At 51.7% G+C, this 25425-nt stretch overlaps 1 protein-coding gene across 1 annotated transcript; it reads left to right on the top strand.

Annotated features, from left to right (window-relative positions):
- The first annotated feature begins 3068 nt into the window (after positions 1 to 3068).
- LOC131421194 (uncharacterized) lies at positions 3069 to 24129 on the top strand. Its single transcript, XM_058567914.1, has 13 exons — positions 3069 to 3072; positions 3224 to 3761; positions 4331 to 4448; positions 13440 to 13532; positions 14539 to 14639; positions 16162 to 16254; positions 16710 to 16842; positions 17339 to 17530; positions 18557 to 18670; positions 19130 to 19285; positions 19728 to 19843; positions 20449 to 20538; positions 22661 to 24129. The coding sequence occupies exons 1-13, from the start codon at positions 3069 to 3071 to the stop codon at positions 22707 to 22709; spliced, it is 1797 nt and encodes a 598-aa protein (XP_058423897.1). The 3' UTR covers positions 22710 to 24129.
- Positions 24130 to 25425: the final 1296 nt, after the last annotated feature.

The following is a 25425-nucleotide window of genomic DNA, read 5'->3' as shown; positions in this document are numbered from 1 at the left end:
TTGTCTCCAGCCCCCGAGGGCTTCTCCCTGAACGGTGGTGTCGTCCTTTTCCCCTCAGCATAGTCCAAATCTCTCCATTTTATCTTTTCTCCAAGCCCGGTGCCTGGTATCTCTGTGCTCCTCGAGGGGGGACTGACTAGCGACATGGCCACCACTGGCTCTCATGAGCTGCTGCCCCTGATCCTAAAGATGAGAAGCTGAGGCCTTGGAAACCTGCCAGGTGCTGGAAAGATCCAGATGCCCATGGAGCCGTTGGTCTTGGTGGTGGCTTCTCTTGCACAGTCTCTCAGTCCCTCTGCCCCCACCGAGGGTCTCCAGCCCAGGGTGCAGCACCCAGGGACCCCGGCAGGAGAGTGGGGTCCCTCCCATCCACACTGGACAAGCTGGCAGCCGTGCCGCCGTGGGTTTGAGGGCTTCCCAGCCCGTGTGCCCCGTCACAACCCCCCTCAGTCCACCCAGTGACACCCTGATGCTGGCTCCAGCACCCCGTGACTCTACTCCCTGGTCCTGACAGCCTGTTCCCAACTTTGTCCCTTCACATCAGGGCTGCCGCACACCAGCCCTTCTCCTGGGCTTCTCTTTCCTGCAGGCGCACAGCCCAGCGCATCTCCAAGCCTGGACTGCCCTCAGGGCTCCTCTTCTGACGATGACTTGCAGGTCTCCGGAGGCCTGGGTGACCTCTGTCTCTCCCTCCCTTCCAGGGATAGGTGTTGAGGGTGGTGGAAGTGTGCATGCAGGTCCTGCGCTGGGTTGAAGGGTCCAGGGGCAGGTCCCTAGGGGAGGAAGACAGACAACGGGGAATGTCTTCAGTGGTGGTGGCGGTGTGGGGCGGGAAGGGGACAGTCTCCGGGTGAGGACCCCAGCGAGTTGGGAAAGCCGGTGCTGTGGGAGCATCCTGGGTCAGGGGCTGGGGTGGCTGGGAGGCCCAGTCTCGGGCGCTGAGCCTCACCTGGTGACCAGGTCGCACAGCAAGGGCCAGCTGAGAGGCCAGGGCTTTGCCCTCGGGGAGTGGGGCCCAGGCAAAGTGTTTCAGGCAGTGAAAGAACTGCATCTGTTAGGACAAGTCTGACCCTGACCCGGCTTAAGCCGAGGGGACTGTGTGAGTCCTGTGGCTGCTGTCCCAAATTACCACAAACCGGGGCGCTAAAACCACAGACGTGCATCGTCTCACGGTCCCGGAGGCCAGAAGTCTGAAATGAGGTGTGGGCAGGGCCGAGCTCCCCCTGAAGGCTCCAGGGGAGGGTCTCCTCCTCCTCCAGCCCCTGCTGTTGCCGGCAATCTTTGGCTGCTAGAAGCGTCACTCCAGTCTCTGCCTCCGTCCTCACGTGGCCTCTTCTCTCTGTGTCTGTTCTCTCTTCTTAGAGGGACACTGGTCCTTTGGATAAAGGGCCGTCCCCCTCCAGTGGGACCTCATCTTAACTACTCAGCGGCAACAACACTATGTCCACATAGTGGGGGTCACATTCTGGGGTTCCAGGGAAGATGTGACTCTGGGTGGGGGACGGACACAGTTCACCCACGACATGAACTTTATTCCTTTTCTAATATCTGAGAAATTAAGAACATTCAGAGAAGCACACAGAATAACACCCGAGCCCCAGGATTCCCAGTGGCTCCCCATCTGTCATGTTTGCTTTAGGAATGGGGACTGATGACACACAGGGACGGTGGACAGCCCGGCGTGGGGGCAGGAAGGGGGCGGGCGGCCTGGGGACCCCCTCCACCACCCTGGCCAGGAGGCCTTCTCGCACCAGCAAGTGCGCCGCCACCCTCCGGGCCACGTCAGGGAGGCCTGCTGGGGGCTCGAGTGGCCTTGCTCTGGTGAAGTGCCTGCACTCAACAGCAAGGGGTGGCCAGGGTCACAAGGTGGCACTCGGGGCTCTGGGGGAACGGTGTGTTCGGATCGGGAGGGGGAGGACATGGGCGCGAGCAGGGCCCTGGGTGGAGAGCCCCACAGGGGCAGGGTTGCTGCTTGGGGGCTCGGCAGCAGCAGGGTGGAGGGAAGAGGTAAGGATGGAGACGGGTGGACCACAAGGAGGCCACCACCCTGTCCAGGGGGGGACCAAGGACCTGACTGGGCACCAGCCTGGGCAGAGGGCCTCTTCCTTCCATCCTCTGGTCCCTCTCACGCACTGGGCCCCGTGTGCACTGACCGCTGTGGGTGAGGTCGCCCTTTTCCTCTGAACTTCCGGAGAGAAGACTCGAGCCCCCCGTCTCGGAGCCTTTGCCTCCAGCTACTGCTCAGGCCTGGGCTGCTTCCTTGTCTGCAGAAGAGGCAGAAACCGGGGAGCCTTCGGCACCCCGTGAGGGGGAAAGAATGGCTTTGATCTCCCACCTGCACCCCCACCCTGCCTGTGGATCAGGCCCCTCCCAGGATGGTTCTACGGAAGATCTCTTTCTTTGTTTTTCTTCCTCTCTCTCTGTCTCTCTATCATCATTCACCAGTCTGTCTTTTATCTATCATCCATCTATCTATTATCTGTCTATCTATTGTCTCTCTATCATCTATCTATACATCTATCTATCTGCCTATCTATCTATCTATCTCCCTACGTGTCTATCTAGTTGATCCTGAATGGGCGAGGAGGCAGGATGTGGACTGCCCTTGGATACCTGGTAGAGCAGTGGTTCTCCGAGTGTGGTCCTGGGACCAGCACCATCAGCACCACCTGGGAACCTGGCAGAAATGCAAATTCCAACCTGGGCTTGAACGAACCCTCCAGGTGGTCCTGATGTGCATTCATGCTGAGAACCACGTGCTAGAACATTTTCTACCAGGTCTCTGGACCTCTGGTGGGGAACGTACCTTTGTTATGTCAGGATGCTGGGTTAACAACCCACAGCTGGTGAAGGCACAGATCATGGATAGCCCGGGAGCTCAGAGGCTCATCAGAAGAAAGCGCTGAGTGTTATGATTTTCTGCTCTGAAGGTGACACAGTGCAAAGCCTCCCAGTCTCCTGCAACCATAGTAAGAGATCTGTGGCCTTCCCATCCTGACTGGCCACATAGAGCCCTGTTCCCAAAGGCTCTTCAAACCAGTCGCCTTGTCCTCTGAATGGTTCCCCTGATGGGTGAGTTCAGTACAGCTTGGCCCACATCCACCTTATGTGAGTGGGAATTTCGTTGAAGAATCCCCACAGCAGGCGCCCCCCTCCCACCTCACCTGTTCTCCATGTTTCCAAGGCCCCTCTGAGTCTTCTTTTCTGGGCTCCTTTCTTCCAGACTTTCAACGGTTGGTCCAGAAGGGGCGGTTCCTGGAAGCCTGCCAGAGCATCTCGGTGTTGGCAGAGGACGGGCAGGACTGTGGTCCCCAGTACCAAGTTGTGGCCAAGAGCATGTGGCCCATCGTCCAGGAGGCCCTGGGGAGCATTTCGTACAACCAGGAGCTGGAGCTGAAGCTCCAGGCAGTGGTGGCCACTGTGCAGTGGGCACAGGACAACCCCCAGGATGGTGGAGTTGCCGCCTGGGGCCGTCATCTGGAGAAGCTCCTCATGAGAGATGCCGAGGCCCGAGTGCCCACCATGAAGCCCTGGGGCCAGCTGGGCCCCTACCTGGAGGAGCTGGACAAGGCCGTGGGACAGGCCCTGGGGTCCCAGAGGGCAGGCCGGTTGGGAGCCCCACTCTGGGCAATGTACAGGACGTGCTTTCAGGTGGTCCTCCTCAGCCGCCTCTCCCAGCTCGTCTCCTCCCACAGTCATGACAGGGAGAGCTGTTGTGAGCTGTACGCCTGGGGCGAGAGGACCTTGTGTGGGCAGCTGGGGTGAGTCCTCTGGGGGCCTTGGGGGCCTGGGCGAGACAGGGGCGTGGTGACCCTCAGGCTCAGGGCTGTGGTCAACACAGAGACCTTTGGAAGGACCACCTGGGCGGGAGTGTTGTCAGGGAAGGGCGGACTCAGTGGCCTTGGGGACGGTGTGTGCACACAGGTGTGTGCTTGTGTGTGTGTGTCAGTGTCTTCATTGTGCAGTATGTGTATGGGTGTGTTAGTGTGTGTCAGCGTGCATGTTAGGCTGTGTCTGTGCCTGTATATGGGGATCTCATGACCAATGCTTGTGTGTGACCCCTGAGGCTTGTCTACACCAGCAGAGCCTTTTGCTGCCATTTGTTGACCCCAGCTGCCCTCTCCAGTCACAGGCTCTGTGTGCAGGGGTGGGGGTGGGGCAGCACCATCAGGGGAGGAGGAGGGGCGAGCATGCCCACAGCCCTGCCCAGCGCTGCCAGCCTGGAGTCCACTGCCCTTAGCTCTGAGCTGTCCTCCGTACCCCAGCCCCTCTCACTGCCCCTCTCCCCATGCTCAGCTCTGTGCCCTCATGGCTCCTTCCAATTCATCAGGGAGACTTCAGAAGCAGGTCCCAGCTCCCTGAAGCCCACAGCCAGCAACCTCTTGGACCCAGAGTCGTTCACTAACTGGATGTTCGGAATGCAGGAGACGCTGGTGAGGCTGTTCCAGGTAAATGGCTTCCAGGGGCATCTGCCACCGAGGCCTCTGTAGGGGAGGAAGACAAATCCTCTACCCTCTGTGTCCTTCTGGCTGGGATATGAATTAAATTGGCATAAGACAGAATCACAGGAGAAAATCAAACAAAGCTTTATAACATGTATACGTGGGAGACACTCAGGAAAACTGAGCAACTTGCCAAAATGGTGGAGGCTCTCATCTTAAATACCATCTTCAGCTAAAGGCAAAGGAGGATATTGGGAGTGGAAGGAGTAGGCTGTGGGAGATTACCAGAAAAGCACAGTAAACAAGAGTAAGGTTATTATGCAGATTTAAGTCCTTGCCTTCCGCGTTGATAAGAGTGTCTAGAGATAAGGTCATCCCCCCTTCTTCCTGGTGCAGAGAGGGAGATACATTTACAGAGGGAGATTTCCGTTACAAATGTACATGTCTCTTACAAAGGGTAAATTCTGCTTTTCAGAGATTCTCTCATGTGTGCAGTATTTAAAAGTAAGTAGCCCAAAATAATCCTTGTGCCAAAGAGACACACTTTGGGGTAGCCAATTCAGATCCTCCACAGTCTCACCTTTGAAACTTTAAGAAGTTTCATAGTCCAGAAGCTGAGTTGGTAGATTGTTCCATCTCACTGAACACGTTTCTTAGTCCTGATAATAGATCAGTCCTGTTAAATTCATTTTAGGCGACGGTGATGCAGGTGGGATCCCAAAGCTAGGCCTATATTGTGGAAGCAAGCAATCAGGTATTTAATAGGAAGTATTTCTATGGAAACAGAAACAGAGACAAGGGTAATTGTTACAGAAAATTAGAAACTAGTTTCTGAGCCCAGGGGCAGCCAGCCAAGAAGATTTTTAGATGTCAGTGTCGAAGTGTCTTTTGTAGTTTGAAATGTCTCTAATGTCATCATCAGGTGTTCAAGTGTCCTTTTGAGTGGCTTACGCAGAAACAGGCATGCTACCGTGGGGATCTCTACAAAGTTTATATCAAGCTATCCAGCTTCGATTTGCAGGGCTTAAGGAAAAAGGTGGTTTCAGTTCACAATGATTTCATACAAAAATGATGAAAAAAATTGGAAACATTAGTTTGGAGATTTGTACTTAGATATTTTGGAGACTAGAAGAATTAGGATCCAGTCCAGTTTACAGGTAGAAAACAAAAACCTCAATGAAAATTAACAGAACTAGGATCTAATATCCACACATGTGTATTATAGTTTTTACTGAAACATAATTTTTCTCTCTAAAATCACTCCATTTTTACCAAAAATAGCCAAATTAAGACTAACTGGTTTGTAAAAAAAGTCTGGTTTCAATAAATTTGGCCCAGTTATTTACATAAGTATGGCAAGAATAGCAACTGATCATATAGGCTTTTTTAAATTTGCTTTGCTGGAACTTTTTATAAGGAATCTCAGATTGAACTTTAAAAGCCTCTTGAGGCCAAAAAAGCCAAGGACTTATCAGACAAAGCCTGTAACACCTACAGATTTGGGTGAATTCTTCTCTTCTTTTGAGGTTCCAGAAAATATTGAGGTTCCAGGCTCCTGCCAGATAACTGACCTTCTTCCTTACTTACCTGGTAAGGTTGTTGGGAACCCTGTAAACAAGGTACCAGGCCAATATTTCCAAGTGGCTTTATTTCATAAAGTCCAATCTTTGGTCCTCAAAAGCAGTCTGGTCGTATCTGAGTCTATGCATGTTTTGCTCAAATATGACATTCCAGTCAAAGCTTTGCTAATATAACCAATGTTTCCAATTGTGTCCTGTTATGAGAAGAACAGATTCTTATTGAACTTATGCAAATGACTATATTGCCATGAAAATAACAATACTACTCACTAAGAGTTTCCAAATTCTGGAGGGATTAGGTAGGGAGAAAAGATAAATGTTTCAAGTCTATTTACAAAAGTATAATTTACCAAATTGCTATAAGTCATAGATAGCTTGAGAGAAAAGAGAAAATGTTTTCCTTAACTCTGAAAAAACAAAACATTTTAAAAAATCAGCGATATTTCAAACAAAAGTCATAAGAACTTATAATCATCCTCATCAGTTCATTTGGTCCTTTGTAATCAATTCTTGATCTTAATCTCCTATTAGCACGTTCATGAAATCATCAGTTTCTGCATTAGAGTTCTGTAATTTTTTTTTACTCAGTTCAGTTCTATAATCTGAAAGTTTTGTCAGAAACCTGTATTTTAGAATAAGTGTCAGAGTCCTTTCCATGAATATCTCTCTAAAGATGAAAACATTTGTAAAAGCAGAGTAAAACAAAACTGTCTGTAAATGACAAAAGACTTAAAAATGACAATTGACAAAGAAACTTGGTTATTTTTATGACCTACAACAGTTCAAGATAATAACTAGAATTATGACTGACAACGAGGACAGATCAGAATTTTAGGAATGTTATATAATTTTTAAAACATTACATCAATAACATTTACCCACACAATATCATAGGTCCCTATGAAACAATTCTTTTCCATTTAACCATGGTGACAGTTCAAGATTTTCGGGCAAATGCAGAAAATTAAATAGCTGTAAGAAAACCTTAGCACCTGTGATTAAAGACCTGCTAAAAACAATATGGGAAATTTATTTTCATAAAACACAAAATCCTTACCCTTCTGGTAGACTACTCAAAGAAAAAAATCTTTCATAAATTCTTTAGCAAGAGCAGACTAAAAGTTTAAGAAAATTATCCTTTTAGGAGAGGGGAAAAAACAAATTCTAATTTTGCACCAACTTACTTTTGATATTAAAACTCATTTACTTAATTTATTTTAATCTTAGCCAACTTGACCACGTACAAAACTCTTTTTTCAGAATTTCTCTTCCACAAACCTTTTATAACTTTCTTTTTACATTCAGGATTTGTCCCATGCCTCATTTTCCCTCCTAGTGCTTTAGGACAAATTTATCTACTTAACCCAACAAACAAAAATATTTCCATTCTTGGGGCCGGCCTGGTGGCATAGCGGTTAAGTTCATGCACTCTGCTTTGGCGGTCCAGTGTTCGCGGGTTCAGATCCCGGGCGTGGACCTGCTTGTCGCTTATTAAGCCATGCTGTGGTGGCATCCCATATACAAAGTAGAGGAGGATGGGCACAGATGTTACCTCAGAGCTAATCTTCCTCATCAAAAAGATGAGCATTGGCAATGGATGTTAGCTCAGAGCCAGTCTTCCTCAAAAAAAAAAAATTTCCATTCTTTATACCTTCTTTACTGAAAACATCTCACTTTCCTTGAATACAAACATATTTTCCTTAATTTTTAGTAGCTTTAATCACATATTAGAATTTTTAACCCTTAGGAACCTTAATTTTTATGTAAAAGCTAAGAAGTACGCAATTATAAACTGTCTTTTACATTAGCATTCTGTGCCTTGACAAATTTCTATAAAAAATTTTAGAAACATGTTACTTTATAGTACAATCTTTTAACAAAATACAAGATGTGTTTACTAATAAATCCAAACACTTTTTAATTTCTCTGTAATAAGATGCCAAAAGTAGATAAACTTATATTAAGTAATCAATGTCTAATATCTTATCTTATTTGAAAATGATCTAAATACACAATGAATTTTTATCATTTAAATTAGCCTAGCAAAACTTCAAAGTTTCAAGTTACCAAAGATATTTTGGAAGTTATTAAGTACACATTATAAAATATAATTATTGCTAAAAGTTTAAACTCTTATCTCGTTTACATCTAAATCATTTGTTCCCCACAATTATGTTTCTACTACCCATGAAAACTTCATAAGACATTAGACAAAATTAGCTATCATTTTAAGCTATTTTTGCTGACAAATTTGTAACAGGGATAACCCGAGCTTGTTTGACCAGTAGACCCAGACTGCATGTCTGCAGCATATCCGATGCTGATAACTCTGAGGACATGCCTATTTTAATCAAACCAACAAGCTTAAACAAGCATTCATTCACCAAAGATTGTTTTATATCACGTTAACTTGAAAGACATGTAAGTGCTTACTTTAAGTCAATTAAACAAAGCTCTTAATTTTGGCTGTACCATCCGGAGGTAAAATATCACACATAGATGACATATGTATCGACACACGTGAACACACAGGTAGACACAGACAGAGACATTAAATTTTTGTTATGAATCAGGTGCAATACAAAACCCACTAGTTTCTGAGAAACATTTGCATTTCAAAGAATTGCTCTTAGATGCTAGAGAAGGAGGGAGAAAGCAGTCAAGTTTTCTTCAAGATGGCGTTTCTGGGGCATATTTGCCTTATCGGTTTTCTAATGTCTCAATCAATATCTAGGAGTATTTTGAGAGGAACAGGGGAGGCTTTGGGATTGGCAAAAGACAGGTGAACTTTGAACTGCTTTCTAGAGCCATACCTCCAGCCTCGCAGAGATTTGCAAGACAAAAGACGGTTCCCTCCAGTTCCCCAAAGACCTGGATTACAGTCTGACAAAGGAGGCTGACCCGTCCCTCCAGCTACATCCTTCCGATTGCTTTTTTATATCAGGGAAATGTTTAACTTAAGAGGTGAATCAAAGATTTGTATGTTCTAAAACTTTCAGAACAACATATCATACCTTTAAAAGTCTGCACAAGGCATTTAACAAAGGCCTTTTTTTTCTAAGTGTACAGTTCAACCCTAGACCAATTTACCTGGAAGGAAGAGCTTTTCTTATCTTTTTATTAGTACCTGATATTAGCCTCTAGTTTTTATCTCATACTGTGTGGGCTCAGGCAACCCCATTGACTTCCCTTTTGTAAGTTTAATCAACACTGTCTTAAGGGCAGATTTATATGCTATCTTATAATCAGGCAGGGGAAACGTTCCCCAGTGAGACACAACGAATATCCCCACAATACAATCTATAATACAATTAGGCAAAAAGAGATACGATCACTTCAGATAAAGCCCGTAAATATATCAGTTTTTCTACAAAATTTCATCTGAATTCTGTCAACTCTTATACCTCTAATCATAGTTTTCATTAGGAGTTTATCAATAGGTCTTGGTCTTATAATTTTGGACAGCGGACGCATTCCCAGTCAGACATTTTAAAACATATTCAGGCAAAGTTGATATAACCTCTTTATATAAAACTAGCTCAAACATTCCAACCTTTATAATGTTATCAACACTTATATTTTTACATTTTCTCAATTTAATTGTAACCTGAGTTAGAATCTTTAGGCTAGTTATTATTTTTTTGTATTGCCTTCTTTTGATTTGGCCTTTTTATAGGTACCAATAAAACAGTTATGATGAGAGTGCTCACAACGTTTTTTCCCCCAATTTAGAAGTTTTTCCAATTTAAACAATCCATCGTCTGGCCACATTGACGAGCAGGATCTTAACAGCGACTCATACCCATAAGCTTAACCATGGATGTAAGAGGCGTCCACAAAAGAGATCCAGAAAATTCACTCCCCAAAATAGCCTAAGAAAGCAAAGGCCATTGTTGCACAACAAGCAACGAAGGTTGAGAGACAAAGGCCCCTTATGAAAGCAATTGGGACCCCTTATGACAAACTCCCCTGAGAGCTGACACAGCCGGACAAAGAGAGCACCTCCCAAAACCCCAGTCTACTTGACTGACCGCCAAGATGCGTGCTGGTACATGCATCCTCCAGATGGCGGAGACAAGAAAGGTCACAAAGCCAAGCTCTCAAGACACAGAGCAAGACAAAAGAAAAACACCTCATCTGACATGTGCATTAACAGCTTTAGCTAAGCTTTGGGTCTCTTGGAGCCAGAATAATACCCAAGGGGGAGGTGCCGCAGGGTTGGGGATCGTGTGTGCTTTACAGAGTACTTCATCATTGCATGGATATTTTCTTGAAGTTGGTGGGGGGACTTGTGTCATCTACTCCATTCTGTGACCCAACTCATCCTTTCAGAGGAGACTTCTTGAGGTCTATGGTGCCCTAATAGCTCTTAACTGCTTGATCCATGCCCACCAAATTTTTGGCCTTTTTGGCTTCCAAGACGCCCTTAGCAACAGCTTTCACCTCATGCGCATATTCCCAGACATCAAGCTTATAGAGATGCCTGTGTCTTATGAAAAACAGCAAAAAAGACACAGACGAGGAAAAATACTATCTCTGGGAAGAAAAGGATCTACTCCTAATGAGTACTCAACCAAATTTCCTAGAGTTGCTGAGTCCAAGAAGCTAGCTTCACCAATATTTTCTCCTGGTAATATAAATTTAGAAAAGGAAGAAAACTCACCACTCTCGCTTCCTTGGACCCTGCAGACAGAGATCTGGGAGACTGACATGGTAAGAACTCTTACCTCCTGCTGGCTCTTGTCAGGGGTCCAGGATCTCTTGGCTACAGTAGTTCCAGGAGTGAGCAGTGTCCAGCCAGTGAAATTTTATCCCATTTAAGTTGCCAAACTGTAGGGGAGGAAGACATATCCTCTACCCTCTGGGTCCTTCTGGCTGGGGTATGAATTAAATTGCCATGAGACAGAATAAGAGGAGAATTCGAACAAAGCTTTATGACATGTATACATGGGAGAAACCCAGGAAAAACTGAGTAACTCGCCAAAATGGTAGAGACTCTCATCTTAAATACTATCTTCAGCTAAAGACAAAGGAGGATGTTGGGGGTGGGGGAGTGAGTTATGGGAGATTACCAGAAAAGCTTGAGTAAAGGGTAAGGTTATTATGCAGATTTAAGTCCTTACCTTTCTCACTGATAAGAGTTTCTAGAGATAAGGTCATCTCTGCATCTTCCTGGTACAGAGAGGGAGATATCTTTACAGGTGGGGATTTCCCTTACAAATGTAAATGTCACTTACAAAGGGTAAATTTTACTTTTCAGAGGTTCTCCCACGTCTGCAGTTTTTAAAAGTAAGCAGCCCAAAATAATCCTTATGCCAAAGAGACACAAGTTGGGGTAGCCAATTCTAATCCCCCACACCCCTTGTCCTGCATCTGGGGGAGAGCAGGCACGGGAGGGTCAGAGTGCGCTCTGGGTGGTGAACTTGAGCCAGACCTGGAGCCTACCCCTAGGACTGAGTAGGGGGTGCTGATTGTGGCCCTTGACCACTGTCATGTGGGGAGTAACATTGTGCTGTGGGTCAGGGGCACGAGGCTGTCACAGAGTGGGCCGCAGGGGGAACACAAGACCAGGAATCGCTGCTGCCTTGACCAGTATGCAGTCTGGCTCCCTCAGCACTGGTGAGGGACAGAGCAGCCCAGTGAGCCTTGGATGGAGAGCCAGTTGTCCCAAGATGGGGGCACACACTTAGTCCATGGCAAATACAGTTAGGACTTGAGGGGACATCACAATTTTCTTTTCTTTTCTTTTCTTTTTTTTTTTTGTGAGGAAGATCAGCCCTGAGCTAACATCCGTGCTAGTTCTCCTCTTTTTGCTGAGGAAGACTGGCTCTGAGCTAACATCTATTGCCAGTCCTCCTCCTTTTTTTCCCCAAAGCCCGAGTAGATAGTTGTATGTCATAGTTGCACATCCTTCTAGTTGCTGTATGTGGGACGGGGCCTCTGCGTGGCCAGAGAAGCGGTGCGTCAGTGCGCGCCCGGGATCCGAACCCGGGCCGCCAGTAGTGGAATGCGCGCACTTAACCAGTAAGCCACGGGGCTGGCCCCATCACAGTTTTCTACTGCCATCAGTTTCAACCCACGTGGTCTCCTGTCACAGCGTTTCTGGTCTCAGGGCACAGGTGTGTCAGCGGTCATGGGAACTAGTGGAAGACACTTCAGGGTCTGGGGAGGCTCTCTGCCCTTCTTAGCTTGGAAACTAAGCTTTGTGACAGTGAGACAAAGAATGGGTGTAGATTTAACTGGAATTTTCCGGTAACTGGTATATAAACTCCCCCAGCCATTTCCTCAGCTGCTAACAAGACGCGATGGCCAGACTCAGGGCTGTGTCTCCACGAAGCACCTGGGTCTGAGGCCTCCTGCTCCTTCACGGCTCTCCCTGAAACTGCAGTGTTGTAGGTGGGCTGGGTTAAAGAAGACAGGGCTCATCACTCTCTGTTCTTCCTCACTCTGGGTGCCAGGAGCTGGCTGAGCTGTCAGGTGTCCGAGTGGTCAGTTCAGACCAGCAGCCAGAATGAATGTAACAGTGCAGCCTGTCAAGTCTTACTGAGGTGGTACCAGCAGGCGCTGGCTCCCCTGTTCCATCTCCCTGGGGACCGGGTGAGGATCAGGTGCATGGGGGGAGTGGGAGGAAGGGCTAGGAGTGGAAGGGTACTGAGTGCTCAGCCAGGGCCCCCTATAAGCAGTCCTCCAGGTGGAGGTGCCTGGGCCCAGAATGCAGACATGGGAGGGAGCACGGGCCAGGGTCCTTGCCGGCAACTCCCTCTGAGACCGCAGTGCACTGGCCGCGCCCCAGGCCAGGGGTGGGGAGAACAGCTTCCCCGTGAGCCTGCCTGGGAAGCCTTTGTCACTGCCTGTGGGCTGGCCCGAGGGGTCACACTTAGGGGTTTGGCCAGGAGCCGGGCTCCAGCGCCCTGGCCTCCCTGGCGCAGCCTGGTTCCCACAGGCCTCAGTAACCTCCAGGTGCTTGGCCAGGCCTTGTCAGTCCTAGCGGTCCGCGGCCTGTGTGTCCCCCAGACTGGGGTCTCCGGGCGCCCCTGTCAGCTCACAGCTGCCGCAGGGGCTCTGGTTCCCAGGGAGAGGTAGATGTTCATTGTCCCCAATCGAGTGGTGGGTGACGACGGGAAGCAGACGCCTTGTCAGGAATGAAGAGGGGGGAGTATCTAGAAGGTGCTTCACAGACCACCCCTGACGGCCAGAGGGATGGAGGCCATGAAAGAAGGGGGTTGCTCAGGAAACTGGGCACCTCCCGGGGGGGAGTTTAGGCCGCTGGTTGGCGGGGGCCCCAGGCTGACTCCGTTCTTACCCCTCATCCCTGTCCTCAGCGGGGACGGCAGCCTCAGCTGTAGAGGGGCTGGACCTGGCTGCGCCTCGGAGAAGAGTGTTGGGATAAAAGCTGTTTTCATTGTGTTCTGGGCAGGAGGAGTTGGAAGAGCGTCTAAGAAAACTCCTGCTCTGTGATCAGAAAAAGTGGGCCGCATCTCTCCAGCCAATGTTCCACAACATCCGCCAGGTAAATGCCCGCTGGCACCTTTCAAGGTGCCACCACAAGGCTTCCTGGCCCTTCCTGAGTGCCCGGCGGGTGGGGGCAGGACTATGTGACGACGGTGGTCAGGGGCGAGGTGCAGCAAGGAGGGGACAGGGCAGGGTGGAGATTGGGGCTCAGGGGCATTTCAGCAAGGACAGCGTTGGCGTATACACACTGTCTGAGGGCGTCGGGCAGAGACAAGCGGGGAGTAGACAGCACTCAACCCGGAGGCCTGGCCCGTGAACGGTGGGATCCCAGTGCTGGGGTGCAGGGCGTATCTTTTGGGGAGAGGCCTCTTCCTGGAGCCTCTCAGCTCATGAACTTGACTGCCCGGGTCTCAGTGAGGACCTGCGTAGAGATGGGTGCCTGGGGCGGGCGGGACTTCTGCAGGGAGGGCGCTGAGCCTCGAGGAGGTGGTCATTTGGCCCATGAGAGTGAGGGATGTTTGGCCCAGAAGGAGGACAGGCCACCAGCGTGTGTGTTTGTGTGTGTGTGTGTGTGTGTGTGTGTGTGTGTGTGTGTGTTTGTGTCTTGGAGGGGTGGGTTTTTTTTTAGAGGATCTGGGGCCAGGGGTTTCTGTTGCTTCCTTGACCACTCAGGGTCAGAGGGAGAAAAGGAGATGCTGGGGACATTGGGTGTCCTCAATGCCTTTATGCCAAGATGCCCTGTGCAGAGTGTCGGGTGGGAAGTTAGCAGCTCGGGGGCAGGGGGCCACCTCCGGTCCAAACGGGAGAAGTCCAGAGTGTGGATGAGGACGTTGTTCAGGTTGGTTGATTGCAGGACACAGTGCGGGGTGCGAGGGAGAGAGGCCTGCCAGGATGGGGGAGTCATGCTCCTGGTGCGAGGCGTGACATCTGCAGCAGTCAGGGGGGCAAGGGATGGGGACAGCTGTGACAGGCATGAAGTTGGGGAAGGCCACATCCTCCCAGTGTCCACTGGCTGTATGATCAGCCCAGGGTCCCCCTGAAAGCCTGCTTGCTTTGACTGACAGCTGTTGGAAGAATGCATAAACGCAGTCCGACACAATGGGCCGCCCATCACCAGACAGGTTCAAGACATGGTTCTAGGAACATTTTCAAAGTTTCTGGAAAGGTAAGTGCAAAGGTGGCCCCTGCCCAGCCAAGGGGCATGGGCGGCTGAGTCCACGTAACTCAAGTCAGAGCACTAACCAAGCCCACCCGCTGCTGGCTACCATGCCCTTAGCCAGCCCCTGATGCAGGGGAAGGGGGCAGGGTTGACTTCGGGTCCCCCAGTCCCCTTGCTCCCCCTCCCACCCTGGCTCTGGAGACAGCCGAGTGTGACCACGGAAATGTCCCATGTCAGCGTCCTCCAATGCGGAGGCACCAGCCCCAGGGGGCTGTTGAGCGAGTTCCCTGGAGGGACTGAGGTTTAGATTGTATTTAATGTTAATTAGTTGACGTTTGAACAGCACACGGGGCTCGGGGCTCCTGTGTTGGACAGCAGGGCTGGGATTGGGGGGCCAGGGAGGGTGTCGGGGAAGTGCAGGGTCGGAGCCTGTCCTTATTTAAAATTTGACATGTTGCTCATCATGGATTCTTTTGCAGTGGTTTCGAGTTTTACAAGTATCCCAGTAAATTACTGTTTATCTTGGTCACTCAACTTCTGGGTGCTCCCTTAAACCTGCAGCGGGGGCAGTGTCCACTTCCCAGCTCTGGTTTTCATAGCAGCAGTCAAACCCCTGGGCCCCTCACCCAGCTCTGTGTGGGCGGGGCCTCTGCCTCTGTCCTAGGGGCCTGGGCGAGTGTAGGTGCTGTGGACTCCTTGGTCCCACAGGGAGTTATTAAGAAGCAAGTTCTGGATGAAGCGCTGTGTGCGGCCGCATCAGGAGGCTCCTTTCTCTGGGGTCTTCAGATGGTCGTGTTCACCTGGGACAGGGTCTCCAGAGGGGCTGGCACCAGGTGGGTTACTTAAGAGAGGCTGGACATGTGGAATTTTAGGTGAAATCAGCCAGGTTTAAATGTTACAGAAAACCAGCTAAGTGCCCAGTTTGAAACCTTCATCCGCATTCTTGGGACTCACTCAAGAGTGCCCATTCTTTCCTGCCTTTGGGGAGCAGGGAGGATATGAGCTCTCCCCACGCTCTCCCCACTCTCTGCTCAGGGCAGTGGGGGGACAGCTGTGATGGCCCAGGCGGGCGTGGGGCGCCGCCTCCTCCTCTTGTGAACACTCCCAGGCCTTACTCAGCCTCTCACAGGAGGCCAGCCTGCCTCCAGGAGTGCTGAATTCTCCCCGGCTTTCTCCTTCACCAGCCGGGAAGGGCGGGCCTCTAGAATGCAGCGTATGCTGTGATTCCAGGCCACAGGAAAAACCCTGCTCCCATCCTGTTCTGGAAGCATTGACCCCAAAGGGTCATGGAGAGCATTAGATGAAAAGATCCTTAGGAAGCATCTAGTCCGTTCCTGGCACAGAGCCAGCCCAAGTACAACCTCGCTGCCTTGTCTCCATCATGGTTATCATCACCCTTATTTGTGATTCTATGAGAGAAGCAGCAGTTGAGCTGAGAAGGGAGAGTCTGGAGGGTCCGGCGGGGTGGTGCCGAGCTGTGGGGCTGTGCCTGGTCTGAGGGGCTGGCATCTCTGCCTTCACACTGAAGCTACAAGGACGAGGCTGCACGCTTCATCCAGCAGAACGCCGGTGACCAGACTTTCCCCGAGCTGCACGTGATGGGAAACTGCTGCATCCTCAGGTGTGTCCCCGTAGGGGGCAGGGGGCCAGCTGAGCTGGCGGCTACGTGGCCAGGCTTTGGACCCTCTGGGCCAATCCATGTGGACCGTAGATTTGTTGCCATCTGTGATAAAAGAGTGAAGACATCCCCCCTCCCCCCACCACCACACATGTGTGTAGGGAATTGCAGGATTTCGTGTAGGAAACACCAGCTGCCAATAACACTGGCTGCCTCTGGGGAGAGGAGGTTTTCACTGTACCTTTTGTGTTTTAAGCCACATGGATGTAACACTTATTCCATAAATGCGTTTAGAAAAAACAGTGGGGATGAAACAGACAACAGCAACAGAAATGAGCGTCTGTTTCCCATCGGTTCTGGCGGAGGGAGCATGGACCGACACCATGCATCTCGGGGGCTATGCTGGGCCCACATGGTCCCCGGACAGCCCCACGGGCCCCTTTGGTTGCCCCCAACAGGAACACATGGGAGTCGCTGACCCAGGCCCACGTTTCCCCGTCTGACTTGGACCCAACTGTGCAAGGTGACATCAGATTTATTGAGGACCGTGGCCGGGACCACCTCCTGCCTCGAGTCAGAGCCCTGTGCCAGGTGATGCCCGCCCCCCAGCCATGGCTTGGGGTCTTTTCTGCTCCCAGAGAACCTGGGCAGGAGGCCTGTCTCCCTGGCTTCCGTCCAGCCCAACAGAGCCTTTGCTGGGACGGGACATGGCAAAGCGCCAGCGATGGAACCTGGTTGGAGACGTCTCCGTCAGGCCTCCTGCCTCCCAGCCTGAGTCCTTTGTCTGGAGCAGGAGAAGGACAGGCTCAGCTTCCTGTCTGGCCTGAGGGAGGGCCCCTATCCGGGGCTGGGCTGGGCTGGGCCTGTAGCCCCTCACGGGGCCTGGCTCCATCCTCACTGAGGGCACCTCCTTGGGCAGGGTCCACATTTGCTTCCCTCTGTCACCTCAGCCAGACCTGCCCCTTCTTCTCTCTACCTGTGAAATCGCCTGTCCTGTCGGGCCAGCTGAGGCCTGACACTCGCTCCTCCAGGCGGGACCCTCTTCCCTCTCCCTCTGATCCCATCTCTGACCCATGTGCATCCCCAGGTGGGTGAAGCCCCCCTCCACTGGGATGCAAGGGCCTCCATGCCTGATCATCTTTGCCTCCCCCCTGAGCTGTGGCTGCCTTCAAGGCTGGGCCTTGCCCAGAGTTCAGGGGTCCCGGTGGATGCCCAGGGCCTGACCCTGGAGATGAAGCCCCGAGAGGGCAAGGTGGCCCCCAGGATGTGGAAACCACAGGTGAGAGTTTCCCATCTAATTCAGGGTTCAGGGCCTCCCAGGATCCATTCAGCTGTGGGCCGAGGGCAAGGCCCACTCTGGCCTCTCTTCACGGGGGCCTCCTGGGCGGGAAGATGGGAGGTGCTGGTAAGGGCGGGTCTGCATTCCTGCTTCTCAATCCAGGGATCCATTTCCATTGTGGGGATCGGCTCCCTAGGTAGCTGCCACTGGATCTTCCACAGAGATCTGAGCACCTGGCTCAGTGTGGCACGGGAAGCTCCCAAGCTGGAGAGCCCCAGAGAGCTCATCTCCTCCTAGGATCACAGGCACAGCAGGAACTGCCCTTGCCTCACCCTGCGCTGTGGCAGACCTTGCCCCTCAGTCCCAGCATTCGTCTGCTCTGGGCCCAGATGAAGGCCCAGGGTCCTTCTCCATGCAGAGCTCCAGGCAGCCACAGTGAATCGTGGACTTGGCATCACGTTTTCTAGATGATGCTGACGAGGCTGCATCATGCACATGGAGCGCCAAGGGTCATAGCAGGGATGGGACTTGTCAGGTCCCCTGGCTAGACACTGAGCAGGCTGGTGTTGCCTCCCCCACCCACCCCGCTTTGGCATCCACTGAGAACTGAGCAGACCAGGGCTGCATGCAGGGTGCGGTAGCTGTGGTCTCCCCACCTGATGTCTCTGGAGCTCAGATCTGGGGGAGCAAGCATCATCGGGGGGCATGCCATGCTGCAGTGCTCCAGGGGAGAGGAGAGGGACTCCAGGAGGACTGGGGAGGGCTCTGGGAGGGGCTCAGTCAGCGGCTGCAGTTTGAACCTGGGCTGCACCCGGGAGTTGGCAGGAGGAGGGTGGACAGAGCTTTGGGGCCAACAGTGGGCGAGCTTCTGGCTCTCTCTGTGTGGGCCATTCTGGTCAGGACTGTGGGCCCGGTGGGGAATGGTGGGGGCCACAGGGCTGGAGGGGAGAAAGGGTGAGGGCTGGAGAGAGCACAGCCAGCCTGGATGCCTTGGGCTGTGGTGACGTCCGACCCTCCTGTCCTCAGAGTCTGCTAAGGGGTTACTTTGGGAAGAGTGACAAGGATCTGGTCCAAGCTCTGCAGTCCCTGTGGCAGGGCCTGAGCCGCTGTACCGTCATGCACCATACTCCCACATACGAGGTAGGAGGGGGGTGAGGGTGGGCACCCTGGGAGTCAGCTCTGCATGGCCACAGGGATCCTGACCTCCCCAAATGCAGGCTGGGTCTCAAAGGGGCTGGGAACCCTGTGCCAACAAGGAGGCCCAGGGCCAGAGATGGGCTGGGCTAGATGGTCCTCATGGTCACCCTTGCCGGCCCTCGGTCTCCCAAGGGGGAGGCAGACTCGGGGAGGTGACATGCCTCTAGGAGTGACTGCAGAAGGTCACTCCTAGAAGCTGAGGCAGGCCACCTCTGAAGCCCAGTGGTTAGGGGTTTGATCACTGGGGTGGAGGGACAGGCCCCCAGAAACCCATGCTAGTGGTGGGTGTGTAACACACTGCCACCGCCTGTCCTCGAGGGTGCGCCACTAAGGCCAGCTGGGCCGTGTCCTGGGACCGCCTTCACTCGGGCCTGTCCATCTTTTTGTCTCTTTGGGGGTCAGAGCCTTGTGCGAAGTCTGCATATGGTGGTCTTCGGGGAGTACGTCCAGGCCCTGGCCGCCCATGTCAGGACGCTGGGGCCCGGGACGTCAGGGCACCTCAGTGCTCAAGTGGACATGGACATCTGGAAGCTGAACAACGTCTTCAGGGTGCACAGGGTGAGCCACAGACCCCTCGGGTGGGTGTGGGGGCTGGGGGCCTCCATCCTCCCTTTCCAGTTCTCTCTCTCTCCGCCCCTGGCCTGGGCCTGACGCCCTCACCCAAACCACACACAGTTCTGCCGGTGCGGGGCCTCGAACCCAACAACGAGGCCGGGGCCCCTGCTCTCAGGGCAACGCTGTGAGCTGGGGGACTGGGACGTCCAAAGGGGAGAGGTGGAGGCAGGGCCCCGAACAGGACAGCTGTGGGGAGCTCGGGAGATCACAGCGACAGGAGCACACCAGCGCTGACCAGTAGGACCGCACTCATCCCAGCAGTGCCGGCCCAGGGGCCTGTGTGCTGGACTCGGGCGTGGGCCTTGGGTGGTGGGGGCAGACCGGGTCCTCCCTGGAGGAGATTGGGAGCCCAGGGCTGGGCTCACCCACCAGCTGCTCCCTGCAGGGCCCGGATTTGGACAATCTACGGCAGCCCATCTTCCAGCTCAGCGAGAGTGAGGGCAGAGAGACTATGGATCAGTGGCTGGCCTCCTTCAGTGACAGGTTCCCCGGTTATCTGAGGTACGAGGCAGAATGAGGGGCGAGGGGTAGGGAGGGCGAGTGGCGAGCCACCAGGGGCCAGGGTGGGGCCAGGGCTGCACGGAGGGCGTGGGTCCCCAAGTATGGAGGGTCAGTCACTGCCAAGGACTGGGAACCTTCGGCTGGAGTCACGTGGCCACGTGCCCTCCATTCCCAGATAGGGAAACTGAAGCCAGAGAGGGGCAAGGACTCACCCAGGGTCCCCAGCAGGCCAGTGGGCAGTGCCGGACCATCACCTGCCTGGGGTTCGTAAGGGAGGCTGGTCTCCCTGCCCCCTGCTGCCGGACTTGACTGAGCTGGACCCTCGGAGTGCTCCTGTCCTGACCCCTTCCCACCAGTTGCCAGGCATCCTGGTAGGCTGCTTAGGGGTTTCCAGGAGGGAAAGGTGGGTGGGGACTTGGGGAATCCCCTGGTGTCTCAGCTACCCTGGACGACACTGCTCTAGACATCATTCACGCATGCTCATGGGTGCACAGACCCGGACTCACAGGTGCACAGACCCGGACTCACAGGTACACTGACTTGGAGCTCACAGGTGCACAGACCTGGGGATCTCAGGTCACAGAAGCTCTCTCCTCCCTCTTTAGCTGGCAGGACAGTTCCGTGGCCGTGGAGGAGGAGACTGAGGTCAGGGGATGCTGCTCATGCTGCTACAGATTTCCTCAGCTCTTGTTAAGGTGACCAAAGGTATGAGGCTCCAGTGCGCTCCTCCAGGGGAGGCGGCAGGGCAGGGTCCAGCCCTGGGTGGGGTGGCCAGGGCAGGGGACTGGGGGACGCAGAAGAAGCCAGGCCGAGGGGCTCAGGGGGAGCGTGGGTCGGTTGTTCTAAGTGGACACTGCATCGCCAGGCTGGGGGCAGCGCCTGTGCTCTAGGCCAGCGGTTCTCAAAGGTTGTGGTCTCAGGACCCCTGTACTCTCAACAATTACAGAACCAAAGCTGAGCAGTTACAGAGCCACAGCTCATGTGCTTATATCTATTGGTGGCTACCATACTAGAAATTAAAACTGAGAAGTATTTATTAATTCATTTACAATATCTATTCATCAAAAATAATAGTAATTCACAAAAATTGAAAATTGGTGTTCATTAAATCATTATAAATAAAGTAAATGATAATTTATATTATTTGTATATGAATAGATTTGAAAATAAATTAGTATTTATATAAAAATAATATTCATTTAAAAATCAATTTATTTTAAAATAATGACAATAAATTCACGTGCTAACATTAATAATTATTTTTAACTGAAAAAATAAGGATGTTCTGAAACCACAACAGACTCAATGATATGTGTGTCATGGTTTTACATTTTTGCCAGTCTCTTTGGCTCACTAGGAGACAGTGCACAGGGAGATTCTCACCTCGGCCTCTGCATTCAGTCTGTTGTCATGTGCTGTGTTAGCTGAAGTGTGTAAGGAATGTCCAGCCTCTTAGAGACATACTGCTGGACAAGGGAGAGGTATTTTAATGCCTTTTTAAGGCAATTGTGGGTCTTCTGCTTTGATACCAGCCCCAAACTGGACAGGTGGGAGTTTATTAAAGATTCCTCACCATGTGGATTCTGAAACCACCTTGGTGAGTTTTGTGAAATGTGCATCCTCTGTCCAGTGACACCCATTGGTCGGTCTTGCCCTTCGAATGGCTCTTTGACCCCTGGGTGATTTTGTATATCGGGTGTTTGTCACTGGCAAACACCGGTCATGGGGCGATGCAGATCTTCTAGATGTTGACACGTTTGATGACACATATCCAAAAAGCACCTTTGTTAGCGTCACTGTCGAGCTCGTCAGGAGAGTCCTCAGCTCTCGGGACTCTCGGGCTCCCCGTGAAGACACACGTTTTCCCAAACCCTCATTTTCGCCTGAGAGCTCAGATTTTAACCTTGGCAACAGATGCTGTCAGCTGTTTCCCTTGAACTGCCAGCTCCCATCACTCATTTGTGAGAAGATGCTCGTCCACAACTCCAGCCTGAACAGGCATAGTCTGTCTGTCAGTCGTTCTTTCAAGTCCAAGTGGTGTTCCCTCAACACGCGGCTGGTTCAGCTCGTGACTCAGACACCACCCGCTCGGGCACTCTTCCTCATGGCAGCCGCTGTCCTTCCCTCCTGGCATTTCACCACGCAGAATATTCAAGAGATGTGTACGCAAGGGTGGAGATTCAATACAATTAAGTACTGTTACTGCTTCCTCAGTATGCTGCATTTTTCCATGTGTGTGTGGTAGTGAAGGGACACTGACCACGGGTAGAGCTTGGTGCCCCTGCCTTGATTTGGGCCAAGGTTCCAGCAGCTCTCTCCATCATGGCTTTTCCACCAGTGTAATGTCAGTGTCAGTGGCAGCCCTGGGAAGAGGGCAAATAATGCTTCAGTGTTATGAAAATGGCTTTGACCTCACAGGTCCGCTGAAAGATCTCAGGACCCTAGGATTCCGTGGAACACACTTTGAGAACCACTGGTCTAGCTGCACTGGGCTCTTCTCCCCATGTGCCTGCTTTATATCGACTTATATGAAATTGCTGATATTTGATCATTTTTTCCCCGTACAAATGATGAATTCATATGATTCACACATATTGTCTTTACGTCTTTGCGTGTTCTGTCCCACCTACCTGGAATGCCCTTCTCTGTTGAAATTCTCCTCCTTCAAGGCCTGGCTCCTAGACCCCCATCTGCATTGCCCACTTCCTTTTCTGAGACACTCAGCACAGTCTTCCTTCAGCCAAGAGCTGTCTTGTCTGCTCCTTGGCGAGTGTCTCGGTGGTGGAGGACCAGCCGTGTTTGTCTTTGTCTCCACAGGGCCTGTTGGCACCCTCGCTGCCCTTGCGGAGCTGGAGGTGAGCGCTAGTGTCAGGATTCTGCTCACTCTTGGGGCTGTGGGAGTCATGTGGACCCGGCACCCAGCTAAAGCACAGGATCTGGGTGCCCCTGGCCACTGAGTGCCACTTCACAAAGGCAGCCTGATATCTAGAAGGAAGCCGATCCTTCTCAAGTCTGGAATCTTCTATCAGAAAGAACCCTGAAGACTGGCTGCAGCTGTCACGGACACCGGGCGATGAAAGGCTGGCACACTCAGTGGTCCAGCCAAGAGAATGGGAGGGCGACGGGGATGGACAGATCCAGACACTCCTGGCGCGGAACGTGGTGGGAAGGAAGACACCCTGCAGGGACAGTGAGGACGAGAGGGGTCAAGAGGAAAGCTGGAGTCCAAGGATGCTCCCCCGTCGTGGCTGCATCCTGCCCTTTCTTGTGCGTGTGACAGCTTTATGGAGACAGGTCACACACCACGCAGTTCACTCACTCAAGTTTAACGTGCCCTTCAATGGTTTGGGTATATTCACAGAGTTGTGCGACCATCACCACAGTCAGCTCTAGAACATTTTCATTACCCTAGAAAGAAACCCTGTACCCTTCAGCTATCACCCCCAATCCCTCTTCCCCGCCCTCCCCCAGCCCTAAGCAGTCGCTCCTCTGCTTTCTGTCTCAGTAGATGTGCCTGTTCTGGACACTTTACATAAAACGAATCCTATAATATGAGGTCTTCTGTGATTAGCTTCTTTCACTTAACTTCATATTTCAAGGCTCATCGATATTGTGACACGTGTCAGTACTTGCTTCCTTCTTAGAGCTGAATAATATTCCTTATATGGATGGTCCACGTTTTCTTTATCCATTCATCCGTTGATGGACATCTGAGTTGTTTCCGCTCTGGGGCTGTTATGAATAATGCTGCTGTGAGCATTCGTGTACAAGTTTGTGTGTGGACCTGTGCTTCCAGTCCTCCTGTATTCTACTCAGGCATGGAATTGCTGGGTCAAATGTAACTCCATGGTTAACTTTCTGAGAAACTGTAGACTATTTTTCCAAAAGGGCTGCACCGTTTTACATTCCCACCAGCAATATATGAGGATTCCAATTTCTCCACATTCCATTTCTCATCAACACTTTTTATTATCTGACTTTTGGATGACAGCCATCCTACTGGGTGGCTATCTGAAGTGGTATGTCATTCTGAATTAATTTGCATTTCCCTGATGGCTAATGATGTTGAGCATCTTTTCCTGTGCTTAGGGGCCATTTGTGTATCTTCCCTGAGAATTATCTACTCAGATCCTTTGCCCATTTTTAATTGGGTTATTTGTCTTTTTATTATTGAGTTGTAAGAGTTCTTCATATATTCTAGATACAAGTCCCTTAGCAGATACATGACTTGCAAAAATGTTATCACATTTGGCAGATTGTCTTTTCACTTTCTTGATAGTGTCCTTTTGAAGCAAAAAAGTTTTAAGTTGATTTATTTTTTGTTGCTTGTAATTCTGGTGTCATATCTAAGAAATGATCGCCAACTCCAGGATTATGGCGATGTACTCCTGTGTTTTCTTCTAAGAGTTGTATAGTTTTCCCTGTTACACTTGATACCGTCAGAGTTAACTTTGTATATGACGAGTGTAGGGCTCCGACTTCGTTCTTTGGCACGTGGCTCTCCAGTTATCCAGCACCGTTTGTTGAACAGCTTTTCTTTCCCCAGTGAATTGTCTTGGCGTTCTTGTCAAGGGGTGGAGGAGTGGGGTCCAGGAACGCTTCTCAAAGGAGGGACAGACGCCCACCCCCCGTCAGGTAGAAGGAGGGTAGGAATTTGTCAGAGGACAGGGGAGGGTGGGGAGGGAAAGACCTGAGAGATGGGCTGGGGTGAAGGCCGGGAGGTGGAGCCAGAGGTGGGGCGGCATAGCTGGGGCTGGGCAGAGGGCGGGAATTGGTGGGGGTCAGGCGGTCTTCACGAGCCCTTGTCCAGGCCAGAGCACGTGGGTCCTGAGCCGGTGGCACCGGGAACTGAAGGGCTTCCGTCCAGGGTGACCCAGTTTTGGGACCATTGCCCTGGCAGCTGCTGGCAGACGATAGAGGGGACTGGGCAGGACGGCGCGACCCTCTGGTTGTAGGACTCAGGCCCTCTGTCTGTCTGTCCATCTGGGAGACAGAGGAGGGAATCATCGTTGCTGTGTCGCTTGCACAGTCTCATCTGTTCTGTCTCCTCCCTGACAGCCTTTTGAAGTGGATCTAATTGCCTCCATTTGTACAGATGAGGAGACTGAGGCTCAGAGGGGAGACTAACTTCTTCAGAGTCACCCTGCTTTTCAGCGTTGGTGTGGGGACAGAGCCATGACTGTCCCGCCCTCAGTCTCCTGAGTGTTCAGTTCTGTCCTGTGCCTGAAGAGTGGTCCTAGGGTGCCCGAGCCCCCACCAGAGGGCGCCAAAGCCAACGTTGAGAGATGCAGCCCACTCCCCCATGGACGGAGAGTCCCGGACGTGGCCCCCTCCCCCAAGAACTGAGAGTCTCAGAGGCGGCCCCCTTACCCCAGCATCCCCTCCAAATTTGGCCCCAGTCCAGCCTTCACAGAACTCAGAACTCAGGTCCCAGGGGGCTCTGGAGCCTCCTGTCAGCCCAGGATAACAGGGTGAATTGGAATTAGGCAAAGGAGGGGTATGTGGGACCCTAACGCAGTGACCAAGGAGGCTCTGGGGCCCCTTCACTGTCCTAAACATTTGGCAAACTCTCCAAGGTCCTG

This window comes from Diceros bicornis, chromosome 24, assembly GCF_020826845.1.
Source record: "Diceros bicornis minor isolate mBicDic1 chromosome 24, mDicBic1.mat.cur, whole genome shotgun sequence".
NCBI classification, from domain to species: Eukaryota; Metazoa; Chordata; class Mammalia; order Perissodactyla; family Rhinocerotidae; genus Diceros; species Diceros bicornis.
The sequence above is the reverse complement of the archived record's forward strand: the minus strand, read 5'-3'. Positions and strand labels throughout refer to the sequence as shown.